The sequence below is a fragment of the Microtus oregoni genome, unplaced genomic scaffold, assembly GCF_018167655.1.
Source record: "Microtus oregoni isolate MIOR12 unplaced genomic scaffold, Mior012 000016F_ref0000370, whole genome shotgun sequence".
Lineage (NCBI taxonomy): Eukaryota > Metazoa > Chordata > Mammalia > Rodentia > Cricetidae > Microtus > Microtus oregoni.
The window spans coordinates 43,141,415-43,150,602 of NW_024543075.1; the positions used below are offsets into that span (position 1 = coordinate 43,141,415).

General features: G+C 41.5%; 1 protein-coding gene across 1 annotated transcript; it reads left to right on the plus strand.

Moving 5' to 3' along the window:
• Positions 1-6,354: 6,354 nt before the first annotated feature.
• Positions 6,355-7,317, plus strand: LOC121457944 (olfactory receptor 51I2-like). The gene has a single exon (XM_041667034.1). It carries the CDS (start codon positions 6,355-6,357, stop codon positions 7,315-7,317), a length of 963 nt encoding a protein of 320 aa, XP_041522968.1.
• Positions 7,318-9,188: the final 1,871 nt, after the last annotated feature.

Consider the following 9,188-nt stretch of genomic DNA (forward strand, 5'->3'; position numbering starts at 1 on the left):
TTCCATTCCTCTCCCCCTCCCTCTCCAGTCCACAGAGCAGTCAGGGTTCCCTGCCCTGTGGTAAGTCCTAGGTCCTCCCCACTCAGTCCATATCTAGGAAGGTGAACATCCAAACTGGCTAGGCTCCCACAAAGCCAGCACATTGCGTAGGATCAAAACCCCGTGCCATTGTCCTTGGCTTCTCATCAGCCCTCATTGTTTGCCATGTTCAGAGAGTCCAGTTTTCTTTTCAGCTTTTTTCAGTCACAGTCCAGCTGGCCTTGGTGAGCTCCCAGTAGATCAGCTCCACTGTCTCAGTGGGTGGGTGCACCCCTCGTGGTCCCGACTTCTTTGCTCATGTTCTCCCTCCTTCTGCTCCTCATTGGGACCTTGGGAGCTCAGTCCAGTGCTCCAGTGTGGGTCTCTGTCTCTATCTCTATCCATCACCAGATAAAGGTTCTATGATGATGTGCAAGATATTCGTCAGTATTGCTATAGGCTAGGGTCATTTCAGGTTCCCTCTCCTCAGCTGCCCAAGGAACTAACTGGGTAATCAACCCAATTAAAAAATGGGGCACTGAACTGAACAGAGAATTCTCAGCAGAGGAAGTTCAAATGGCCAAAAGACACTTAAGGTCATGCTCAACCTCCTTAGCGATTAGGGAAATGCAAATCAAAACAACTTTGAGATATCATCTTACACCTGTCAGAATGGCTAAAATCAAAAACACCAATGATAGCCTTTGCTGGAGAGGCTGTGGAGGAAGGGGTACCCTCATCCATTGCTGGTGGGAATGCAATCTTGTGCAACCACTTTGGAAATCAGTGTTTCGGTTCCTCAGGAAATTCGGGATCAACCTTCCCCTGGACCCAGCAATACCACTCCTGGGAATATACCCAAGAGATGCCCTATCATATGACAAGAGCATTTGTTCAACCATGTTCATAGCAGTATTATTTTTGTTTCATTTTGAAGTTTTTGTTCACTGATAATTCAGTCACTAAATTTAACACATCCCCAACTCTTGGTTATGTCAACTTAAATAGGGTCCTGACCCACATACTAAAAAGTTAGGCTTAAAGCAAATGTTTTATTTATGCATATTTTTAAGTTCTTAAGTTCTCATGAGGGAAAAAAAGCTCATTTTTGCCTTTGAGACTATGATAGTCCATTGGAGTAGAGTGGATAATGAGCAAGGAAATGTAGTGGCGAGCAAAGGTTACTGACACTAAGGTTGGGTAGGAGGGAAATACATCTTTGAACTTTAGGAATTTTCTGAGTTTTTACTGGGCTCCTGAAAAAAATAAGGGTATGTTTGGTAGATGATGGAATTTGAATTGACATGGATAAATACAGAACTAGAAGTGGGAAAAGACTTAAGGGGAGAAAGTCCTCTGCCTACAGAGTAGAACAAGGAGTTAAACAGGACTAGAGAAGAGTCAAGTGACAGAAGGAAAGAGCAGGAAGGCAGAGCTCATACAAGTAGAACTTTTCAGTCTGTTTCAAGAATGTCTACCAGTGTTTAAGCATGAACTGTGGCCTGCCCCCAGGTCAAGATCTATTCTGAAAATAAAACAGGATTCTAAAAGTATCTTGGCCCATTGATGCAGAATTTTGTATTTTCTGCTTTATATTCTGCTGGTGATCACTCTTTAACCAATTCCAAGTCAGCGATATTGATTTTCCTGATTTATGTCTATGTACCTAGCAGGTATTATGTGAGGGCTCGATAGAGACTCCACACATTCGTGTTACAATTGGCATCAAAAGTTTTACATGTTATATGGCACACATGCAAAAGTGCTATAGGGCACACTGACTCAGAGGCAAGTCTTTCTCCTGGCCCGGTGTCCTCTCCTAGCTGGTACTCTGTCACATTAAATGGTGAACAGATTAAATAATTTTCCTTACAGATATTATGTGCTATATCTGAAATCCAAGGAAGACTGACAAGTCCTGTAGCAATTTTGTGATGGCACAGATGCAGGATCCAATACACTATCTTTACTTTTTAGAAAGTGGAGACAGAACAAAAAGTGTTGAACAGGTGAGAACATCACTTAGGAGGTAAGTTGCTGAATTTGTGAGTTCATCAAAACGTGTTATATTGGGGAATTCAGTTCAGTAGGAAGTGTGGGATTTCTTTTAAGTGTTCGACCACCATAACTCTCAGTACAATTCAGAACATGGCATTTTTCTTATTTCCAACACGTTGGTAAGTAGTCACAATGTTCATCTTTAAGTTTCATGTTTCTTCAGTTCTTGGACCTATCTTGATCCAAGTTTTCTTTCTAAAACATATCTACTCTCCTTTACTCAGTCACAACAGATTTATTGGCCTGTTAGTTTCAAGTCCTCTTGGCACTTGAGGAACCCCACAGAAGAGGTGGAGGAAGAATTCAGGGGCGTCGCGGACACCAAGAGAACACAGCCCACAAAATCAACTAAGTGGGGCTCATAGGGGTTCACAGAGACTGAAGCAGCAATCACAGAGCCTGAGTGGGTCAGATCTAGGTTCTCTGCAAATATGTTATGTTTATTGGCTTGGTGTTTTGTGGGACTCCTAACAGCGGGAGTGTTGAAAGGTGTCTCTGACTCTTTCATTTGATCTCGGGACACTTGTCCTCCTACTGGGTTGCCTTGCCCAACTTTGATATAAGGGTTTATGCCTAGTTTTAGTGCCTTTCTTATGCTGTGTTCAGTTGTTATTCCCTAGAGGCCTCCTCTTTTCTGATGTGAGGGAGAGGGGAGATTATGGGGGGACTGGAGGAGTTGGGGAGAGGAACTGTGGTCTGGATGAATTATATGACAACAATAAAAAAATTTAAGCTTCTGACCTGTGTCAACTGAGTCTTTTCTTTGGGGATCAGAGGTATTGGGCCACTGATGCATTAGAACTTGAGGTAAACAGGACTTCAAGACAGTTGGAATAGAGGTATAATCTGATTGGTCACGTCTCTAATCTCTCTGAGATTCCCTCAACCAACTAACTGAATCTCTCAACAAATATTCCTCTCCCAGAGGTGGAACTGAAAACAGAGAAGTTTCTCTGTGACTCAAATCGCATTTTCCCCTGAGTCTGGCTGCATTTTCCTGACTCAAAATAAAAAAAAAAAGACTATCTTAACTGAAGAAGCTTCTGTGTTCTTCTGTGAAGAAGTTCTGTGTGGGATGTGGTAGAGCAGATTTGGCCAGCACCACAGCCAAGGTGAGTAATCAAGGCTCACAATTGGGCTTCCCTCTCTTCCCCAATACCAAAAGGTAAAGGTCAGAAGGAGACCTGGTAATTGGGTTTAAGAAGAACCCAGAAATTCTATCTGAGCCCTCCAACAAGTGATGCTCAAATAAACCACTGAAGTCCTGTCTATAATGAAATATTTTTAAAAATGTAAATATTTGTGCTTGAGAGCATACAAGCATGGTCTCCAGATTCCTCTAGTGAATTTTTCATTCATTCATCAAAGTGACTAAATTTCTAGTGTGTGTGTGTGTATAATTTTATATATGTGTGTGTATATGTATATATATATACATATATATATTGGTCAAAGTTCTGAAGATAAACAGAACTGGAGCAGGAACAAGAAATTGGCTCTTGCAGTTGTGAGTACTTAGGTATGACTTATTCAGGGCAGGCTGGAAACCCAAAGAAGAGTTAATGTACACTCTGAATCTCAATGTCTTTTGGAACAGAATCCATTTCTTAGGAAGACCTCAGTTTACCCTTTCTTCTGATTAAATGAAGCCATACAAATAGAGAGTGATGGTCTTTCTTCAAAGTCTAAAAATTCAAAAGCTAATTGTTCACATTAAAAAATTATGCATAGAAACATATAGAACACTGGTTGATCAAAAACTGGGACTACAAGTAAGCCCAAAGAATTAACCAACATGTATACCACACACTGTGGAAAGACGTCCAGTTTTGGTAACCAGTCAAACTGGCTGATATCAGAAACTGCTGTGTAAATGGGTGTGCGGCAATTTTATAGGCATGAATTAGTGATTGAAAGAGAAATACTTATGAGTTAGTACAGATAAAAAATTGAAACAAGGAAATCATAAGGAAGGAAATTCAGAGGAATAAAATGAGATGTAAAGAGATGAGAAAGTAAAAATCTTGATTGATTGAATTTCAAGAACAGTAGATTTGCAACCACCGAATGCCAGAGTTCAAACTACAAACAATCTGGTTTATGCTGAAGACTGGAGACAAGGGGGAGATAATGAGTCTGGGATCTAATGCAATCTATGAAGTAGGACAGGAAAGGTGGAAAGGAGAGGATTTGATGCTAAACAGCACTGCAATTGAGTATTTCTTTCAACTCAATAGGCATTTGATTCTGCAAATAATGGTAGCACTTTGAATTAATTTTTCACTCAAAGCTAACCAAACTCCTAACATGCCCTAACCAGCAGAATGGCTGAAACCCAAAAACTTTTGTCTAATTCTCTCCATTTAAAAAAATATGTTAAAATTACTCTCACATACTTAAACCTGTGAGTTGTTATTTCAACAAGTGGAAGACATATGCAGTTGAAGTTATACGACATATTCCAATCCCAGAGGTTTGTACACAAAGGTCAATGCTGTATTCCAGCTAAAGCACTGATGATAATGAAACTTGGTTTAGCAGAAGAGGACCAGTTTAAAGGTGGTGACGTATGAGGACCTGTTGGTTGAGACAACTTGAGAAATCTGTAAGGAAAGTTAGAGGGAAAGAGAGGTGGGGGAAGGAGCCAAGGGAAAGAGCAGAACCAGCAGTTTCCCTAAAACAAAAGTAAGAAAAATAAGATTATGAACAATTTTCTCTGGGTTGAATGATGAAAAGGGGAGCACAGATGGAAGGTGAAATGAGCTAGGAAAATGAGAAGTCCAACAAACCTAAAGCTGGGGACATACTATAATGCCGTATGTATCTGTTGGTAACCCCACTGGGCTTCTTAAAATAGAACACAGACAAAATATTTGAGACTTTAGTTGACATGATAGCCATCACCTTTCAGAAAATTAGCCAAAGATTTCTTCTCTGTGCAATCAACTATAAATCTTACATATTATGTTCATGCCATGGGTTCAAGGCATGATTTCTTGAGATAGGGAGGGCTTCTATTCCTTTTACTTCAAAACTTACCATCAGTTCTACTACCTGATGCCTGGAGGAACACGGCTTGTCTTTTACCTGTTTTTGTCTCTTTTGTGTAAAACTTGTTATCATTTGATTATTGATTCATTTAAAAAAATGTTGACTGTTACTTTATTCTATATGAGGAACTGCACTAGGTAAGAGTTATCTGCTAACAGACAAAACCTTATGATTGACCCATCCATGAAATTTGTAATCTACCATGCCTGGAATCGAGAGATGTACAAGACCTCCCACGGGGCAGGGAACCCTGATCGCTCTTCGGGCTGACGAGGGAGGGGGAGGGGAGTGGGGGAGGGAGAGGGAAATGGGAGGAGGTGGTGGGGAAGAGACAGAAATCTTTAATTAATTAATGAATTAATTAATAAAAGAATTCAAACTCCAAGACAACAATGCATGGGCTGCCCATTGAGGTAGGCCACTTACAGCTCTCCACCCTTGGGTTTCTCTTCTGTACAATGGGTGAGGAAATGTGGCCTTTTCAAAAAGTTTCTTGATTCTATGTATGAATAAATTCAGCCTAAATGTTAAATAGGAATCGTCAAAGATTTTGCATATGTCAAAACTGTTTCATAGAAAAGCCAAAGGCAACATAAACAGATGAGCATTGGGAAAATTCAGTTAAAAAGTGCAAAATTGTGGGGAAACACAGTAATTTCTCATGCAATTAAACTCTTGGAGAGGTCATTGAACTCTATAAAAGTAAACTTCCGTTGTTCCATATGCCTGGATTAGTTTCATTGTCTCTTACCAAACGTGACTTCTCACTTCTGCCTAGGCATGGAGATATAGCATGTCCTCGATGTGTACAAAATGTAGATATAGTGGTATGACCAGTAAGCTGTTTGCCAGCATTTGGAATATAGACCACCAGCTGGCCCAGGTGTCAGCATTAGAGATAGGACGCTTCTCAACAACTTGTGTAGAATTTGTAACTCCAACTGCCCAACCCTGTATTTAAAAAAAGCCAAGTCTTCAAAAGTACCTGTAGTTTTCTTGAAGATATGAGAAAATTATAGGCAAGATATACTATGATGCTAATTAGAATATAACCCACATAGTCTGCATTGATGTTATCATCAATATCATTCCTTTATAACTAGAAGTAAATGGTTAACTAATGAAACTTGATCAAAACTTTCGAATCAACACTACCTCACTATCTCCTCTCATCCTAGACATGTTCAGTGTTTCTCAAGATTAAGGACATTACATCTCCGTGGAACCATGCTCCCTTCCCAGGCCTTCATCAACATCTCCTTCTTCCAGCCACAGTCTTTCCTCATGACTGGCATCCCAGGACTAGAGGCTGCCCATGGCTGGATCTCCATCCCCTTCTCCTCCATGTATGCTGTGGCTCTCACTGGAAACTGCCTCATCCTCCTGGCTGTGAAGAGAACCCACAGCCTACACCAGCCCATGTACTACTTCCTGTCCATGCTGGCCCTAAGTGATGTGGGCCTCAGTTTGTCCACACTGCCTTCTACCCTGGCTGTTCTCTGGTTTGACTACCGTTTCATTGACTTTCATGCCTGTCTGCTCCAGATGTTCTTTCTGCATTTCTTCTCCGTGGTAGAGTCTTCAGTACTCTTGGCCATGTCATTTGACCGCTTTGTGGCTATCTCCAACCCCCTGCGCTATGCATCTGTTCTCACTAATAATGTCATCATCAGGATTGGTGTGGCCATTACGACCCGAGCTACTCTGTCCCTCTTACCATTGCCCTTCTTGTTGAAGCGACTGAACTACTGCCCTGGCAAGATTCTCCTCTCTCACTCTTTCTGCTTCCATGCTGATGTCATGAAGCTGGCCTGTGCTGACATTACTGTCAACATCCTATATGGACTCTTTGTGGTTCTGTCCACAGTGGGTATAGATTCCTTGTTTATTGTTATGTCTTATTCCTTGATTCTTCAAACAGTGATGGGTTTAGCCTCCCCCAGGGAGCGTGTTCGGACCCTCAACACATGTGTTTCCCATATCTTTGCTGTCCTGGTCTTTTACATTCCAGTCGTAGGTGTGTCCATGATTCATCGTTTTGGTAAACACCTGCCCCACATTGTTCATGCCCTTGTTGCCTATGTGTACCTTGTGGTACCTCCTGTGCTCAACCCCATCATCTACAGTGTCAAGTCCAAGCCCATCAGAGGGGCCATGTTCAGAGTGTTAAGTGGGAAGGGCCAAGGCTAATGAACTTAAAATACATTACAACTGGGTAAAATAAAGGAAAGCCATATTAAGCACTGGAAATCTCTTGCTGTGCTGAATTGGGAAAAGACCACCTGCCTTATTCCTGTGACAAAGCTGCTCATTGATTACATTGTAAAGATGCAATGATGAAGATTAAAGACTGATAAATACACGAAACATTTTCTATTCTAATTCCCCTTCCCAAGGAGATCCTTGTACTCACCTTACATCCTCCTCATATAGCCTCTCTGGCCTGTGCACTGTAGCATGATATACTTTTCCTTTACAGCTAATATCACTCATAAGTGAGTACTTACTCTGTCTTCCTGGATCTCAGTTAGCTCCCTCAGGATGAGTTTTTCTAGGTCATCCATTTCATGATGTCTTTCCAGTAGCTACCAGTATGAGCTACAGATAGGAGGTGAGCTGGATACATGTGCCAGACTGGAGGAACCTCAAAACTTTTCTGAAATCTAATGCACTAACTCTGTCTCCATAAGAAAAACTTAATTGGGCAGTGTAACTAACCATTCCTCAAGCACTGAATATGAGTGCCTTCAAGGGGACTGCAAACAGAAAGCAGACATGCAATGGGATTGAATGGAGGCATGCACCTGGGGTTCCAGCACTTGAGAGCTGAACACAAGACAATCACCTGTTCAAGGTCATCCTAGCTACACAGCGACTTAGAGGCCACTTTGGGTATGTGAGATTCTGTCTCAAAAAAAATCACCAAAGTGAAAACATACACACACAGACACACACACACACACTCATACACAAATGTCCTCCAAACATATGTGTGCACATGCACATACACACACACACAAACTTATCATATGTCCAACAAAGCATACATGGAAGTACATACTAAAACCCTGGAAGAATAAATACCAATTTTTAAAAATTCTTTTGAGTAACAGATTGAATATTTTTATTATGCTTTAATTTCTTTTACATTTTCAGAATGTATGTGGTTTTTGCTTTTAGTGATCACATTCACTTTTCAGATAAAGAATTCATGTCTTTCTGATCCTCTTCATTGTCTTACTCTCGACGGCCATGTCAGAGCTCCTCTGGGCAATGGGCGATTTTCAACCCTTCCGTTCAGAGTGACCAGATCTTGCACTGAGTACATTTCACGCTATTTCCTTTGACCTCCCCTCCCCTTTGCCTTGCCAGTTCTATCATACATGGTTCTTATATTCTGGAGTATAGTTCAAATTTCTATGTGCAAGTGGGTCTCTGTGGTGCTAGCCATGGCAGGAAGTTCTACCCTACTCCTACTTTGCTGCCTGCCTCTCATATTCACCAACTACACAATGGATCTGACTATGGCTTTTCTGTGTGTGATGATCCCAGTCCTTGATCCATCTACTCCACCTCCACTGCTACAATTCCTACAGCAGGCAGCCCACTCCTGGAAATCCTCTGACTAGCCTGTAGGATTCCTAGGTGTGCCTCAAGGCTATGTCTGTGCTATGTACCATTGGTAAAAACGCCGTCCTTATTTCCTGCATTGCAACACAGCTTAAAGCTCTGGGTGTCTGCAGTGTTTGCTTATTATGTGCTCCTCTTTTTCTATAGAAACCCCCCTTCCCCTTGTCTTACTTCCTGGACAGCCATGTGAGCTTATGACCCTACTCAGTATTATGTCTCTTGCTTTTGACTCTCTATTCTGTGGTGACTATCCCTCTTCTCTTTATACCACAAGCTGCTGGGTATTCTCAACTGCTTCCTCTAAAGCATCCTTAAGACATGCATGGAATCTGCAGTTAATCAGACTGTTTCTCAGATAAACCCATCTGCGAACACTCACAAGCACAGTGGTATTGGGCAAGGATGCAGAGCAGCTCTACTGGGATGATTAG